The 18,528-nt window shown below is 38.0% G+C and overlaps 2 protein-coding genes across 2 annotated transcripts in view; one reads left to right on the top strand and one right to left on the bottom strand.

Moving 5' to 3' along the window:
• The window catches only part of POLR3G (RNA polymerase III subunit G), a 102,933-nt gene that overhangs the window by 42,521 nt on the left and 41,884 nt on the right, over positions 1 to 18,528 (top strand). The gene's annotated exons all lie outside the window — the stretch shown is intronic.
• On the bottom strand, positions 963 to 18,394 carry MBLAC2 (metallo-beta-lactamase domain containing 2). Its single transcript, XM_038532378.1, has 2 exons — positions 17,905 to 18,394; positions 963 to 4,236 (listed from the first exon to the last, which is right to left on the bottom strand). Exons 1-2 carry the CDS (start codon positions 18,356 to 18,358, stop codon positions 3,851 to 3,853), a joined length of 840 nt encoding a protein of 279 aa, XP_038388306.1. The 5' UTR covers positions 18,359 to 18,394; the 3' UTR covers positions 963 to 3,850.

The following is an 18,528-nucleotide window of genomic DNA, read 5'->3' as shown; positions in this document are numbered from 1 at the left end:
AATCATTTTTCCACAGTTTATCAACCCTAGCCCAAACCCCCTTTTCCTGTCTCATCAGTCTCTACAGTTTATTGTTCTTTGTTTAAATGATATGCAAACTCTCAATCCTATCCACTTCTTTGGGTTTTTTCATTTCTTATATATATAAGCCTTTTACATACATGTAAAAATATTAAAATCCAATAAAAATTGTATGCTTTGCTCTCATTAATTTGTCTTTTTAAAGTTTAATCCTTGGGCCCAGCCATAGAACCTGAGGATAGAAGAAGGGTCTTTCTTCCCTTATAGTAATTGACCTTTTTCTTATTATTTGTAGGCATTCCTTATAGCTTTAAAAAAAATTTTTTTTTGCTGTTACACAATTTGTGATTATTTTCTTCTAATTTATCTTTTTCACTTTATGGCATCTGTGTTCTAGGACATTTTAAACTTTGATATAATCCTGCTTTTTGTTTCTATATAAAGATCTTCCCTATCGTAATCTCTTATCACGATTTAAATTTTCTTTTAATATACATGTGGTTCCATTTTTCAAATTTAGGTCTTTATTCCATTTGGAATTCATTTTTATGTTGTCGAGGGTCTTTTTACCCACAGTAACAATTGGGATACATTCTAGTTTATCTTTTATCCATTGATTTAAAATACCGGGGAGGTGGTTGGGGGATGGGGTAACTAGGTAACAGGCACTGAGGGGGGACACTTGATGGGATGAGTACTGGGTGTATACTACATGTTAGTTAGCAAATTGAATTTAAATTTTAAAAAATGTAAAAAATGCCATATTTATTAACTATTAAAAGTTTATATGGGCATTTTCAGTTTCTGGATTCCTTATGCTTATCCACAGAGTTGATATCTTATTTATTACACATTTTCAAAACTGCACTTCACCTAAGAAATATCCTTGTTAGAAATTAAATGGGAATTTGCTAATATTAGAAAAAAATACCAACTAGAGATTGAAATAAAACATCCACTTTAATATTTATCACACAAATGTTTACTTACACGTATCTGAAAATTATAAGACAATTTTTGCATGTCACAATTATATTACTATTCATATAAGAACTACACATAGTCATTTATTCAACTATATCAGGATAACACACAAGGTTTTTGTTTTTTTTAGACTTCTTAGTTAAAAGCAAACACCAAGGAAAATGAATTTCCAAAGATTAAGTTATTAACAATATAAATAAAAATTATTTCTAAATGTCTTACATTTTGACAACTTTGAATTATACTTACATACTCTTAGTTCCAAAACCATAAATTATAACACGGGTCACTGTCAGGGTGAAAATATATTTTTTTAAAGCTTCTTTTAAAATATGCTATTATTATGCTTAACATCACTTGATTTATTCTTGGCACATGTGGCATCTGGAAAAGTAAAAATACACTTTGCCAATTTTATGTTATTGTGCAGGTACAAGAGAAAGAGCACAGTTTGGGAGGCAGATAGACCTGTGTTCAATTACCAGCTTTGTTCAAAGTTATGTTGTGTGAGGCTGGTCAATTACTTCTTGGCACGGGGCCAGGATTAAACCAAATAATGCATATTTTAAAATGCATAGCATGGGCACTAAATGAATGATAGATCCTTTCCCCAATCTATTCATACTGAAACAAAAGCAAAATATCAGTCTTATGTTTTTGTCCAACTTGAAAAACTGAAAAAAAATTGGAAATTTAAAAATAAAATTAACCATGTTTTGAAAAATTGTACTTTCAAGAAATAAAGCCTTCATCAGGCTTAAATATTTCTCAATAAAACTTAGTGCCTACTATACCCTGATTTTTTTAAAAGTCCTAAAGTATGATAAAATGGTCAATGGTTAAGGACTTTTGGTTTTCTTTTGTGCTACTGATATAAAAATAATGGCTATATTTAAGGCTCATTAAGTGATTGTAGTTGCCCTGAACCAAATCTATATTCTTGATGTTGAACTATCAATTGAAACAGACCTACTGCCTTGAATGAGAATGCTCATTTGGTGGCAGGTGGCAGTACAGCTTGACTCATATATACAATCACAAACCCACCTTTCTCATGCTAAATACTTGGTGTTTGGATGATCTAAGATTCCTGAAAATTAAATTTAAATTGTCACAAGGAATAGCCTACTTCAGACAGCAATGCTTTCCATCCCTGTTCTTGGCTCTTCTTGTCCCCTACCCTGACTACCCAACAAATCATCTTTCCAAATCTGACTAAAAAACCTCTCCCTCAGGAATCTTTTCTTCACCAAACTCCACATCCCTCCATTTATGTCCCTGAAACTATTCTGTAATTTGTATTAGCTTCAACCTGCATATAATATTAGTCATGTTTTGTTTGCTTTCTACTTCCAGCTAAGATGTAGTCTCTTTGACTTTTTAAACTTCCACAGTGTTTAGCACAATACTGTGCATGTATGTATTTATGTGACTGTGTATATGCATATGGTGTGTGTGTGTGTGTGTGTGTGTGTTGAATGAATAAAAGACTAAAGAACCTGGGTGGGTATAGGGTGGGAACATTTACTAATTTTTCAGAAATAAAAATTTCCTAAACCTTCTTAAGACTAAAAAATCTGGTTTCCAAAGCTATCTCAGTTTGGGTTTGAACATGTCAATAATAAAAAAGGCAGTGAAAAACCTGTTTAAAAAACCTTTATGAAATATTCCAAAAGGCTTTTTAATAAATTATAAAGAGCACCAAACTAAAATATTTTACTAAATAGTGGGTAACCTTTCTTATAACTTTATAAATGTAGACTTTTTATTCAAGACAAAGAATACTGAACAGGAATAGGTGTTGTGAATCAGGATAAAAAAGGCAATTAATCTAAGTCAATATCTAATGTGTATTTTGCAATTCATCTGAAAAGCCTTCTGTGGTACACATGTATGTTATGGTAAGTAAAAGAATGATTTATATCAGGATGTTGTAGATCTCTATAGTTTTCTGATACTATAAAATATGATACATATAGTGAAGCTGCTATTTAACAAGAAAAATTTTGTTTATAATAGCTGTTAATATTAAAATAGGATATAATAAAAAATTATTTTCAATGTGTATATTTTCAAATTTGCCTGACAGTGTCCTTTTGAGAAATCTGACAATTTGTAATTAGATTACAGACATTTGAATTTCATTTTTATGATCGAAAATATTACACTCACATAACAAACAACGCTATATAGTAGCTTTTTACTGAAGCACTCTGCAATTTATATTTAAAGCTTTGCAATAAAACAAAATTCATTGTACTCTGTAAGTAAAATTATACAACATATAATACACACCATAATTACATTAAGAATAAATAAATGAAGCATAAAAACTCTGTGCCATAACAATGGATTATTTTAGCTGTCATTCTAAATATTAATTTTTATGTTTGTATTGAGTCCTAATGTATTTTAAACTCAAGAACCTTTATCTTTAAAGAATATACTCAAAATACCAAGTTTGGAGTATAAACATAAAATTTTATGCCTCTTTCTCTAGGTCACGTAGGAAATAAAATAAGACAAATGGAAGGCAAGGACAGTTCTTTCTGTTACTGCAAAATGCCTCTTTGCTTTCACATAGATTTCTGTGTCATTTCTGGAATATTACAAGATGACAAATATTACAAGACGAGAGCTTGGCAAATTATAAAGCTTATTTAAGTGATTTCTTATTTGGAAGAAAGGAAAAAATTTAAACAAAGAACTTTTGGCTTACTCATTCTCAATCTTTTTTTCGCTAATAAAGCACTTCTTGAAATGCTCACTATTAATCATTTTAAACAGCACAAAATGAATTTGATTAATTTACAGAATTCATCACAATAGGTCATCAGTATAGATACTAGGGTGAGGTCCTAGAATTTGTTACACGTAAGGCTAAACTCGCAAGAGATCGCATGGCAAAAGTAGAAACTTTGTGACATATCCCAGCTTTTGAAATATAGTTAGAAGCCAATCGAAAAAGCCTTTCAGCACCAAAGGTATTGAAGTGCCCAGGAAGCACCTTCTCTACCAGACCTCTGTCCACTAATTCTATCAGACGTTCACAGGTTCCAACATAGTCACTTATCCTGCTGTACGGGAGCCAGTCAATCAGTGATCCATCATACACGACGTCTCCACTGAAGAGAATCTTTCGGTCTTTGTCATGTAAGCAAATACTGCCCCTGGAGTGACCAGGCATGTGCATAACAGTGAGCTGTCTGTCACCAAGGTTGATCACATCCCCTACAAATGGAAACAGATTTTACAGATAAACATGTTGTATACTTGCTTCAATCACTTAAAGAATAAAAGAACATTAGATGGTTTCAAAGAGGTTGTAGGGAAGGATGACACTTAATTTTATTTCAAAAATACAGTATTTCTTAATGATTTAAAAATAAGTTGCCCATATTTCATTTCTATTGTTTGCTTGACTAGTGTTTGTCAAGTGAGTTATGTGAAACACTATTTCTGCAGGTTGTTAGGATACATAAAAAAAGGGAAGATGCTGTAGTCAAAGAGTTTTGGAAACCTTTCCTTCAAGGAAAATGAAGCAGCTTCTTTTTTTCTGCAAGGCTTCTGACAACTTTTTAATATGCTAATCTACATTGTAGATATACAGAAGGGAGATATGATTGTACCATTTCTCAAACTTATTTGACCACAAAACTAATTTTTCAGTAAATCCATGGTACCAGTGTCCTGATGACACAATTCATGAATGCTGCTCTTTGAGGTATGAGTGCAAAATTGCTGTTTCACTGCATTTAAATCAGTACTAATTTAAGTAAATCATCATAATCTTAAAGTTCCATATGGTTATCTTTAGTGCAAATATATATACATGCAGAAAAAAAAATCAAAGACATATAGTTAAAAAGTTAATAGGGGGGATGCCTGGGTGGCTCAGTGGTTGAGCATCTGCCTTCGGCTTAGGGTGTAATCCCGGGGTCCGGGATCAAGTCCCACATTGGGCTCCTTGCGGGGAGCCTACTTCTCCCCTGCCTATATCTCTGCCTCTCTCTGTGTCTCTCATGAATAAATAAATAAAATATTTTTTAAAAAGTTAATAGAGGAATTAAAACAGTGTAAAAATCAGAATTTGTTAAACCTAAAAAACAATAAAAGAGGAAAAGAGGGATAGATAAGAAATAAGGCATAGAAAACAAATAACAAAATGGCACACTTACATTCAACTATATCAATAATTACATTAAATGTTAATGAGATAAACATTCCAGTCAAAGGCAGAGATTATCAAAATAGATTTAAAAAGAAAGACATGGGGCGCCTAGATGGCTCATCGAGTAAGTGTCTGAATTCCATTCAGGTCATGATCTCTGAATCCTGGGATTGAGCCCCCTATCTGGCTCCCTGCTTAGCAGGGAACCTACCCTCCTCCCCCGCCATACACATGTGTGCACTGTCTCTCTCCCTCTCAAATAAATAAATAACATCTTGAAAAAATAGTAATAAAAAGCAAGATACATATGCAGTCTGTAAGAGAGGACCTATAAGGTCAAAGACAAAAAGAGGTTGAAAAAGTTATACCACATAAAGATTAATAAGAGATCTAGAGTGGCTATTTTAATATTAGACAAAATAAGGACTATTAGTATAGAAAAGAGGTATATTTTATTAGGATATACATTAAGTCAACACACTAAAACATTATGAATGTGCTTGTACCTAAAGTAGAGACTAAAATTCACAAAGCAAAAACTGATAGAACTGAAATAAGAATAAACAGTTCAAGAGTACCTGGGTAGCCTAGTCATTTAATCCTCTGACTCTTGATTTTGGCTAAGGTCAGGATCTCAAACTCATGAGATCGAGCCCCATGACAGCTTAGTGTGGAGTCAGTTTAGGACTCTCTCCCTTCCCTCTGCCTTTCCCCTAGAGCCTGCTCACACATGCTCTCTCAAATAAATATCTTTAACAAAAGAATAGGGGGGAAAAAACAAAAAAATAAAAAAAAAAAAAACAAAAGAATAGAGGATCTCTGGGTGGCTCAGTGGTTTAGTGCTTGCCTTCAGCCCAGGGCGTGATCCTGGAGTCCCGGGATCGAGTCCCACATCAGGCTCCCTGTATGGAGCCTGCTTCTCCCTCTGCCTGTGTCTCTGCCTCTCTCTCTCTGTGTGTGTGTGTCTCTCATGAATAAATAAATAAAATCTTAAAAAGAATAAACAGTTTAACAATTATCCTTAGAGATTTAAATATTCCTCTCTAAATAATTTGTAAAATAAATAAGTAGATAAATAGTAAGACTACAGAAAACATGAACAACACTATCAACCAACTTGACCTAAGTAACATATATAAAATTCTTTTTCTTAAAAGAGCATATATTCTTTTTACTGCACATGGGATATTCACTGGGGTATACAGTGAGGCCATCAATAAGTCTCAGAAAATATGAAAGGAATAAAATCATAAAAATATGTTGTTTAACTACAACATAATCAAATGAGAAATTAGTAACAAACATAAATATGGGAAATACCCAGATATGCACAAAGTAAGCATCACGATTCTATATAACTTATGGATCAAGGATGAAATCCCAAAGGAGATTAGAAAATCTCTTGAATTGAATGAAAATAAAAATAAAATGTATCCAAATTTATGGGATGCAGCTAACACAGTGCTTAGAAAAAAATTTATTGCTTTCAATGCTTATTTATAAAGGGTTAACTGTTTAAAATCAGAGTTTCTAACTAAAGTTTCAATCTTAAGAAGTTAGGAAAAGGAGCAAATTAAGTACAAAGTAATTGAATGAAAAAAAATTAGAGAAAACACAAAGTTCAAAAATTAGGAAAGAAAGAAAGGGTATCACTATTACTCTAAGGAAATTAAAGGGAGTATATGGGAATGTTATGAATATCTTTAAGTCAACAAATTTGACAACTTAGTTAAAATAGATTCGAGAATGGTGAATAACTAACAAGACAGGAAACAACAAATGTTGGAGAGGATTTGGAGAAAGGGGAACCCTCTTGCACTGTTTTTGGGAATGAGAACTGGTTCAGCCACTCTGGAAAACTGTATGGAGGTTCCTCAAAGAGTTAAAAATAGATGTGCCCTACGACCCAGCAATTGCACTGCTGGGGATTTACCCCAAAGATTCAGATGCAGGAAATCTTGGCAGGACACCTGCACCCCAATGTTCATAGCAGCAATGTCCACAATAGCCAAACTGTGGAAGGAGCGTTGGTGTCTATCAACGGATGAATGGATAGAGAAGATGTGGTCTATGTATACAATGGAATATTACTCAGCCATCAGAAACTACGAATACCCACCAGTTGCTTCGATGTGGATGGAACTGGAGGGTGTTATGCTGAGTGAAGTGAGTCAATCGGAGAAGGACAAACATTATACGGTTTATTCATACAGGGAATATAAAAAATAGTGAAAGGGAATAAAGGGCAAAGGAGAGAAAATGAGTTGGAAATATCAGAAAGGGAGACAGAACATGAGAGACTCCTAACTCTGGGAAACGAACAAGGGGTAGCAGAAGGGGAAGTGGGCGGGGGGATGGGGTGACTGGGTGATAGGCACTGAGGGGGGCACTGGACGGGATGAGCACTGGATGTTATGCTATATGTTGGCAAATCGAACTCCAATAAAAATAAATAAATAAATAAATAAATAAATAAATAAATAAATAAATAATAAATAAATATTCTTAAAGACAAATTACCTAAAGTGATTGAAGAAGAAATCGAAAATCTAAATAGACCTATATAAAGCAGAGAAATTGATTAATAATTTAAATCTCCCACAAAGAAAAGTCCAGGCTCAAAGATGGCTTCATTGGTCAATTGTGTCAATCACTCAAGACAGGGAAAGAATCTAGACTTTCAGAGTATCAATGAGGAGGGAAAGTTTTCAAATGCAATTTTAGACAAAGACAATGTAAAAAAAGAAAACTACAAAACAATATTCATAATGAAAGTAGTCTCAAAATCTATATCAAAATATTGGCCAATTAAATACAGCAATTTATAATAGAATAATGATCAAATGGGGTTTATCACAGATATGTAAATTTGGTTTGATGTCTGAAAATCAAGTAATGTAATATACTATATTAGTAAAATAAAAGAGAAATGCCATATGAACATTTCGATAGATGTGGCAAAGCATATGACAAAATCCAACCCTTACTAGTGATAAAACTCAGCAAACTAGAAAGAGAAGGAAAGGTCCTCAACTTGATAAAGGGCACCTATGAAAAACCTACAGCTAATATATCACTGAATAGAAACACTAAAGGTTTTCTTCCTAAGGTAAGAACAAGGCAAGGATGTTTACGTTTGCCATTTCTATTTAACATTACACTAAAGATTCTAGCCACTGCAGTAAGACAAGAAAAAGAGAATAAAGTCACACAGAGTTGGAAAAGAAGTAAATCTATCTTTATTCATAGATAAGATTTTTTTGTAGAAAATTCTAAGAAATGTACAAAAAAAGAGAATTAAAAGGCAAGTTTAACAATGTCACGGGGTACAAGATAAGATACAAAAATCAACTGTATTTCTATATATTACCAGTGAACAATCAAAAAATGAATTTAAAAGCCATTTCAGGGAACCCTGGGTGGCGCAGCGGTTTAGCGCCTGCCTTTGGCCCAGGGCGCGATCCTGGAGACCCGGGATCGAATCCCACGTCGGGCTCCCAGTGCATGGAGCCTGCTTCTCCCTCTGCCTGTGTCTCTGCCTCTCTCTCTGTGTGACTATCATAAATAAATAAAAATTAAAAAAAAATAAAAGCCATTTCATTCACAACAGCATCAAGAAGAATAAAATACTTAGGGAGGAAAATCTAATAAAAGATGTCTTTTATATCTATACACTGAAAAAGTATAAAAACACTATTAAGAGAAATTAAAGACCTAAATAAAAGGAGAGGGATGCCATGTCATTTAACTGGAAGCCTCAAAATTGCTAAGATGGTATTTAAATTTGATTTTTCCTATAGCTGCACTGTCCAATAGATCTTTCAGAGATTACTGAAATATTCTGTATCAACACTGTCCAATAGGGTAGCCACTAGCCTCTGGCTAATGGTACTTGAAATAAGTCAAATGCACTAGAATTTTAATTTTAATCAATCCTAAGTAACTCAAATTTGTATTTAGGTAAGTCTCATATGGCTAAGGGCTACTGTAATCATAAGTATAGATCTATAGGTTTAATATAATCTCAGTCAAAATCTTGACCTTTTTTGCAGAAATTGGAAATCTCAATTTAAAAGGTATATGAAAAAATGCAAATAAAAAAATAGAAAATCTTTGGATCTTGGGCTAGACATAGCTGCTAGATATGACACAAATAAAGCATAAAGAAAAATGACTAATTAAACTCATCCAAGTTATCAACATTCTTGCTTAAAAATATACCATTAAGAAAGCAAAAAGGCGAGATGCCTGGGTAGCTGAGCAGTTGAAAGTCTGCCTTCACTGAGGGGGTGAATCGGGTCCAGGGATGGAGTCCCGCATTGGGCTGCCTGTGAGAAGCCTGCTTCTCCCTCTGTCTGTGTCTCTGCCTCTCTCTGTGTCTCTCATGAATACATAAATAAAATCTTAAAAAAAAAAAAAAGAAAAAAAGCAAGGTATACATTGGGAGAAAATATTTGCAAAACATACGTCTGATAAAGGACTTGAATTCCAAATACATAAAGAATATTTATAACTCAAGAATAATACAAAGATAATTTTATTATTTTTTTTATTTTTTAAAAGATTTTATGTATTCATGAGAGAGAGAGAGAGGCAGAGATACAGGCAGAGGGAGAAGCAGGCTCCATGCAGGGAGCCTGACGTGAGACTCAATCCTGGATCTCCAGGATCAGGCCCTGGACCCAACGTGGCACTAAATTGCTGAGCCACCCGGGCTGCCCAAAAGATAAAAATTTTTTAAAAGAAGAGATTTTAATAGACCTTTTAACAAGGAAGATATTTGAATAGCAAATAAGTACCTGAAAATATGCTCAAATTAATTAGTTATTAGGGAGATGCAAATTAAACCACAATGAAATATCACTACTTGCTCACTTGACTGGCTAACATAAAAACAGACTGACAAAATCAAGTGTTGACAAAGATGTGGAGAAACTGGAACTCTCATCCAGTTTGGGATGCATTTGGGAATGTAAAATGGTATAGCTACATTGACAAACAGGAACTTTCTTAAAAAATTAACGTCCACTTACCATAAGATCAGGAATTCCATTCTTAGGTATCTACCAAGGGAAATGAAAACATGCATCCACACAAGACTTGCATGCAGATGTTCATGGCAGCTTTATTAGTAACAGCCTGAAACCAAGGGTGCCTGGGTGTCTCAGCAGTTAAGCATCCAGCTATTGATTTTGGCTCAGGTCATGATCTTAGGGTTGTGAGATTGAGCCCTTCGTTGGGCTCTGCACTGGGCATGAAGCCTCTTAAGATTTTTTCTCTCCCTTTGTCCCACCACCGTACTCATACATGCACACAAGTCCTCTCTCTCTCTCAAATAAATGAAAGATTCAAATTTCCTTCAACAGGTGAGTAAATATGTTATATCCATAAATGGATTATTTCTGAGCAAGAGAAAGGAATGAATTATTAAAAGGTACAACATGGACAAATCTCCAAAACATCATTCCACATGAAAGAAGACAGACACAAAAGATCATATATGATTGAATTTGTAGAAACTTTTCAGAAAAAAAACAAAGAAACAAACAAAACACCATAGTGACAAAACAGTTCAGTGGGGCCAGGAGTGAGAACAGGGATTGTTCTGGTATTTTCTTGAATCGCAGTAATTATGTTAAGATGGATTCAGACACTCAACTTTTTCTGCATTCTAGTCATAAGGGGCCAGCCTCCTTTACAAGATAGTTGCTCTATATTTAAAGTGCCTCTGGGGAATCACAAACCACTGTCATTTATGTATGGTTGGCAAGTAAGGTAAGAAATTATAGCTAAGTTAGTGTAACATAATAGTTGTTGGAGATCGATTTTTTTGTAAGTGTATAGAAAGAAGGGGAGTGAGGGAAACCCTCCCAAAAAACAGCTGTAGCTAATTGGAATCTTACAGATCTTTCCAGGTGATATTCAAGATATTTAGCAAGGTAAGTCATAAGTGCCCACCTATCAAAATGGATACCAATTGTAAGCAGTTGATAAGGTCATGATGGCTAAATATCAGTAGATCTGCCATTACTCTGTGGCTTTATAAATGCCTCCCATATGCTTATAATGCTCACATATATAATTTCATCATGACTGCTCTTACAAGAATCAGAATTGCCTGTGAAATGTATTTATATATAAATGCCATATATAAATATATAATACACATTCATGAACAATATCTTTCCAAGCCCTCACCCTGACCCAGTTGTATCAGATTGCAGCCATACTAAACTTCTCTAGGCTTCTCAAATACCCTTTCCCATCTTGGTATTCCCCAACCTTTTACTTCATTTTTAATCAAAGAAATATATGTACATATTTCAATTAAGATATCCTAGAAGGGCTTAAAATATAAGAAAAAGTTACTTGCTCCATTCTGACTCTGTCTCCAATCCTGCTCCAAGAATCCACCACTTTTTAACAATTTTTCTTCTGGTAGCTGCCTCTACTGGATATACCCATCTCTAAATAATTTTTATATTTCATTTCTTGATTTACCAATTAGATACACTGTACTGATTTCATTCATGTATTACCATTTCTTGGTTTTTAAATTTTAGATGATATTGATTGACTTCCACTACGAAATACATGAATTTTTAGCTCTTTTACTCTTCATCTCTTGGAACTATGTATTTCTCATCCTCTCACCCTGCAAAAGAGTAATGATTTAACAGCTCCAATGTGGAGGTCTTTATGCCTGGCATAGTATCATTGTTCAAAGTATCATCTTTGCCATTATCCTGATGCTTCCTTCCAACTATCTCTTGTATTAAATCTCTTGTTTCCTGTATTTCATGTCTCCCTCTTGCTTTACTTCCTTATTTTGAAGGGAGTAACTAAGATAAAATTATTATTATTTTTTAAAGATTTTATTTATTTATTCATGATAGACACACATAAAGAGAGAGAGGCAGAGACATAGGCAGAGGAAGAAGCAGGCTCCATGCAGGGAGCCCGACGTGGGACTTGATCCCAGGATTCCAGGATCACGCCCTGGGCTGAAGGCAGGCACTTAAACCACTGAGCCACCCGGGCTGCCCAAGATAAAATTATATAGTAGTAACTTTCTAAGCAACAGCATGTGGGAAACAATCTTTTTGAGTATATGACTGTTAGTGAAATGGATGCAGAATTCTAAGCTGGAAATAAATTGTATTCAAATAAGGCATAGTTTTCCTTCTTTAGCTCCAAAGCCATTATGATCTGTGCAGATGACTTTTTTTTTTAAGATTTATTTATTTGAGAGAGAGAGAGAGAGAGAGAAGTATGTGTGGGGGGTGGTGACAGAGACAAGATAGAATCTCAAGCAGACTCCCCACTGAGCACGGAGCCTTACACAAGGCTTGATCCCAGGATCCTGAAATCATGACCTAAGCTGAAACGGAAGAGTTGGACACTTAACCGACAGAGCCACTCCAGGTGCCCCTGTATAAATGACTTTTTAAATTAAAATTTCTGGAAGTTTGATTCCAGTATTCTGCAATTTTACAATAACATGCCTTTGGTTGGGTGTGTTTTCATTCATGCTAGACACTCTGTGGGTTCTCTCAATCTGAAAATTTATGTCTCTTAATTATGGGATATTTTCATGAATAATCTGTTATGTTTTCTTTTCCCCCACTTTCTCTATTCCACTTGTGCTTCTTTTATTCCAATGTTGAATTTTCCAAACTGGTCCTCTCCTAGTCATCATTTTGCCTATCTGCTCTTTTCTTTTTAAGGTTTTCAACTTTATCTTCCAGTTCTTCTAAGAAACTTCTGCCATTTTAGGGGCATCTGGGTGGTTCAGTTGGTTAAGCAACTGACTATTGATTTCAGCTCAGATTATCATCTAAGGATCACGAGATCAACCCTCATGTTGAGCCCCACATCAGGCAGCGGGCAATTTCTGCTTCTCTCTCCTCTCTCTCTCCCTCTCCCTCCCTCACCCTCTGCCCCTCCCCCTGTCACAAGTATTTTCTCTCTGAAATAAATAAATCTAAAAAAAAAAAAAAAAAGAAACTTCTGTCGTTTTAAATTCCAAGAGCTCGTGTGTGTGTGTGTGTGTGTGTGTGTGTGTGTGTGTGTGTGCACATACTGTTCTGTTGCTTATTTTTAAAGCTTCCTATTGGGCAGCCCCGGTGGCGCAGCGGTTTAGCGCCGTCTGAAGCCTGGGGTGTGATCTTGGAGACCCTGGATCGAGTCCCACGTCAGGCTTCCTTTAAGGAGTCTGCTTCTCCCTCTGCCTATGTCTCTGCCCCTCTCTCTCTGTCTCTATGAATAAATAAAATCTTAAAAAAAAATAAAGCATCCTATTATCTCTTGGATATCTTTTTTTTAAAGATTTTATTTATTTATTCTTTAGAGAGAGAGAGAGAGAGAGAGGCAGAGACACAGGCAGAGAGAGAAGCAGGCTCCATGCAGGGAGCCCGATGTGGGACTCAATCCGTGGTCTCCAAGATCAGGCCCTGGGCTGAAGGTGGTGCTAAACCACTGAGCCACCTGGGCTGCCGTCTCTTGGATATCTTGAATGCAATAGCTTCTGTTATCCCCTGATGCTATTAATGATAGTCTTCCGCTCTCACTAGCTTTATGCTGTGTATTTCAGTATTTGATCTCATGTTAGACGATTTTCTCAGATTTTTCATAATGCTTGGTTGCCTGTTTAAGAATGGGCATGAAAAGGCTGCTTAAAACACATGCATTGGAACTAGTTGACCAAGGCTTCACTGTAGAGACATCAAGCCAAAGACTGACTTAAGGATCATCATCTTAGTTTTTCCTCCAGGGCTGAATACATTTGCCAGATAAGATTCTTCCAATTTGCTACTTAGGGAGTAAAGATCTGGCTTTCATCCTTCTTGAAAACTAGTAGGAAACATTCTCTCTCTCTCTCTCTCTCTCTCTCTCTCACACACACACACACACACACACACACACATCTGTTTTCCATACTGAATTCTGAGCTCAAAGGTACTCAGCATCCTTCAATCAAGAAACTCCTCTGCTTTACTCTCCCCAGAGAACACACTAACCGAATGGGCATTCCAGAATTTTAACAGTTTCTTAAATGGTTTTCAACTAATTCTACTTATTTTAGTATTCTTTCCTTTGCCTCCACTAAGGTACCAGCTACTGCTAATTCCTGGGTCTTTTAAGGTTCCTGCAGTACAAACTGGATTGGCTCTTGATTTCCCCTCACTGTCAGGAGATAAAACTGCTGACTCAGTCATCACATTTACTCTCCAGCGTCTAAAATAATTCAATAGAGATTTATAGTTAAACAGACAAACCATGGTCCCTTTATTCTAGTCTTAGGTTTGGGATGGAGTCAAGATAGATGTGTTTTTCAATCTGCTACCTTTCTGGAATCGATTTTTTGTTTTTAACCTCCCCAAACGATTTAAGTCCACCTGTCATAACTGCGTAATTATCTTGGTGACTCAGGGCAAATTGTTTAAACATATATAATAGGGGACCAAATGTCTACAATTCATATCACTTGAATATTGTGAAAAACAGACAAAAAGATGTGTGCCCAGTGAAGAAGAAGGTGCTCTATTTACCTAAAGTTTATCTATCTTCTTATAGGAGGACACTATTTCACTATTAGTAGGGGGAGTTGTTTTTCCATCAAAGATGACATACTGGATGATGATCTCTCCTTGTCTCTCATAACCCAAAGTCAGCTTTTGGGTTATTATACAGTGCCCAGATTTATGCTGCCTTATGACAGGTGAACATCAAGTCATTAACTGTAATGTAATAAACTAATGACTTCAGCCTCCTTATGCTGTAACTAAAGCAATGACTTTATGTTGTTTGGGTGTGTGCTGTTCATGTGTGTGTGTAACTATGTATGAGTTTTTCATATAAATATTTTATATCTCCTTCAAGGCATTTGGATTATGATAACAGCAAGTTTTAGCAGGCCACACCATTCAGAAGAGAAAGGAAATTAATATTCCTGAAAAAGAGAAAATTAGATTCTACTTGAGAGGTGAGGCATTCTGCTTCTAATGAAAAACAACTTTTAATTTTAACACACTATTTTCAAGTTTAGGTGTTTGGTAAATATTAAGCTTTTTTTTCCACACCTGCAGAGGTGTAAAGCACCACACAAGTAGCTTGCCAGGCCTCCCTGCAGTTCCAAAATGCTATAATGCTACCACCATCAACTGGAATTTAGGAAACCTGGGTTCTAGTTCCAGCTCTCAAACTGACTATGTGACCTAGGCAGGATATTCAGGCCTGGTTGGACTCTTCATCTATAAAATAGTAATTCTTAAAATTCTTTCACAATTGGGATGGCTGGGTGGCTCAGCGGTTGAACCTCTGCCTTTGGCTCAGGGCATGATCCTGGAGTTGTGGGATCAAGTCCCACATCAGTCCCTGCATGGAGCCTGCTTCTCCCTCTGCCTGTGTCTCTGCCTCTCTCTATTTCTCTATTTATCATGAATAAATAAATAAAATCTTTAAAAACAAAAACAAACAAACATTCTTTCACAATTGATTTCCTATTGCTGGCACAGGAGCAAAAGTAAACAAATCAGAAATAATGTATTCATTCAGACCAGTTAATATATATTAAATACTAATGCAAACATTTTTTTTTTGGTCTCAGTGCTATAATTAATTTACTTTGAATACCTATCAAGTGCATGAAAATCCTATCTCTAAAAAGTATCAATTTTATCAAGAAATACAAGAAATACTGTGAATGTACTTTTCTTTCCCCTCAAATTGTCAGATAATGACTCCCACATAACCAGTCTTTTTTTTTTTTAATCTTTAGATATAATATTTTAATGAAAAGACTTTTTGGGTGGGGTGTGAGGGAGAGAATCTTGCTTTCTATTTTTTTTTTTTTATATTTCCAGTGATCAAGATCTTATTTATACAATAAACTGATTTTTGTAAAGATATTACATTATTTGTCATATTGGTCAGTCATAAAGTAGCCTTATTGTGCTGCAGCAACAGGATTTTTCTACCTCTTGGAGGAACGTTTTAATAAAATTGGTAATTAAAATGTGAAAAGAGGGGATCCCTGGGTGGCTCAGCAGTTTGGCACCTGCCTTCCGCCCAGGGTGTGATCCTGGAGTCCCCGGATCAAGTCCCACGTCCATCAAGTCCCACGTCGGGCTCCCTGCATGGAGCCTGCTTCTCCCTCTGCCTGTGTCTCTGCCTCTCTCTCTGTGTGTCTCTCATGAATAAATAAATAAAATCTTTAAAAAATAAATAAATAAATAAAATGGTTTCAAGATAAAAATGTGAGAAGGGGGTTTCACATCCTACTCAGAATTACCATAATATGTTTATGGGGTAGTATTTATGATGTACATGCTTTAATCCATTGCACCTTGGTTCAAATCCTAGCTTTTGTCACTATCATGCTCTGTGGACTCTCAGCAAGCCTATTTATTTATTTATGTATTTATTTATCTAAAAAAAATTTTTTTTGAAGATTTTATTTATTCATGAGAGAGAGAGAGAGAGAGAGAGAGAGAGGCAGAGAGAGAAGCAGGCCCCATGCAGGGAGCCCGTCGGGGGACTGGATCCCTGGTCTCCAGGGTCAGGCCCTGGGCCAAAGGGAGCGCTAAACCACTGGGCCACCGGGGCTGCCCTCGGCAAGCCATTTAATTAGGGGTCAGCCACCTCGCTTCAAACGTGCTGTGAAGATAAAATGAAATCAACAAAGCATTCTAAAAAAGAAAAGAAGGAAATTAATATACAAATATTGCTCTTGTGGCTAATTACCTCAATTGTAAGTGCCTGCTTGGGATTGAGAGGGCTGGGGCCCTACTCTTACATTTTATCCCATTAGTTTCTCTCCGATCCGCATCTCGTCTTTTATTACAGAGCCCAAGGCTCTCCATGCATCAGACCACATACTTCACTATCACCGGAAATAACCTTCTTATTGATTTTTCTCAGGCCTTGCTCGAAACCAGACCATATATCGTCATCCTGTAAGAATCACATATTCTACTTTTTTACGTTCGCTATCAAGCTTTTCTCTAATGAGGCGACATCAAGGACAGAAACCCATGTGGAAGACGAGGCTGCACGAGCAGACTGGAACCGCTGCTCTCCAAGGGCTTTCTGAACCTACAGGTGGGCATCGCTCATGCCCAGCGGCGACCACCGACGTAGCCCGTGAAGTCAGCCGTTCTCGAAAGCACAGAGCATGTCGTGAACTCTATCAAGAGTCATTTCTTAAAAGTCTTTTCGCTAGAAAAAGCTCCTGGAAACCAGACCGGTGTTCAGAGAAAAGAATGGGACCTCCCTAGTCGCAAGCCCCTGTGAGGTTACCAGTGTACCCGACGCAAGAAACTGGCTGGGGGGTCAACAGTGGCGGGGTTTCCTCGATGTGACAAGGAGCCAACCTAGGGCTGCAGCATGCATCCGTCCCGGCCTAGGGCTGCAGCAAAGCATCCCTCCCAGCTTAGGGCTGCAGCATGCATCCCTCCCAGCCTAGGGCTGCAGCACGCATCCCTCCCAGTTTAGGGCTGCAGCACGCATCCCTCCCGGCCTAGGCCTGCAGCACGCATCCCTCCCGGCCTAGGCCTGCAGCACGCATCCCTCCCAGCCTAGGCCTGCAGCACGCATCCCTCCCGGCCTAGGCCTGCAGCACGCATCCCTCCCAGCCTAGGGCTGCAGCAGCACGCATCCCTCCCAGCCTAGGGCTGCAGCACGCATCCCTCCCGCCCTGAGCAAGCGCGCGCCCGAGGGCCCTTTACCGTCTTGCAGGACGAGGCTGGGCTGCACCGCCTGCACCCGGAACTGCCTGGCCCTCCAGCCGGGGCTGGGCGCCCGCACCACCTCGCTGTCAGACAGCCAGGTCACCGTCTCAAAGTTGTCCCCGCGAGCCAGCGCCTCGGCCTCGGCGTGATGCACCGCCACCCGGTCGAACTGGTAGAGGCCCCCGGAGTGGTCGAAGTGCACGTGGGTGGCCACGGCCAGCAGGGGCCGGCCCGCCGCGTCCCCCCCGGCCCCGAGGTCCTGCAGGAGGCCGGCGGAGTGCAGGTACTCCGGGAGGCTGCGCAGCCCCAGGCCCGTGTCGATCACCACGTCTTGCTCGGAACCGCGCACCAGCCAGATGTTGGCGCGGTTGCCGGACTCGTAGAAGCGCTCCTGGATCCAGAAGATGCCGTCGCCCAGGGACTTGTGGGCGTACCACTCGAGCGCGGACATGCTGGGCAGGGGTGCGGCCGCGCGGGCGCCAGGCGCTGCGGCGGCGCGGGGCGGTCGGCCCGCAGCCCGGGGGGAGGCGCAGAGACGCGGCCCGCAGCGCCCGCCCGCACCCGCGGCCGCTGGCAGCGCTGACGCCGGGGCCCTGCCGCAGAGCGGAGGCGACCGGAGGC

Source organism: Canis lupus, chromosome 3 (genome assembly GCF_011100685.1).
Source record: "Canis lupus familiaris isolate Mischka breed German Shepherd chromosome 3, alternate assembly UU_Cfam_GSD_1.0, whole genome shotgun sequence".
Taxonomy (NCBI): domain Eukaryota; kingdom Metazoa; phylum Chordata; class Mammalia; order Carnivora; family Canidae; genus Canis; species Canis lupus.
This window is presented reverse-complemented; position numbering and strand designations above follow the sequence as displayed.

Excerpts from the sequence above, each read along its gene's own strand:
- MBLAC2 (XM_038532378.1), bottom strand. The coding sequence starts at position 18,358 with ATGTCCGCGCTCGAGTGGTACGCCCACAAGTCCCTGGGCGACGGCATC. Across the intron at positions 4,237-17,904 it reads CAGCCTCGTCCTGCAAGACG|GGGATGTGATCAACCTTGGT; the intron begins GTAAAGGGCCCT and ends TTCCATTTGTAG.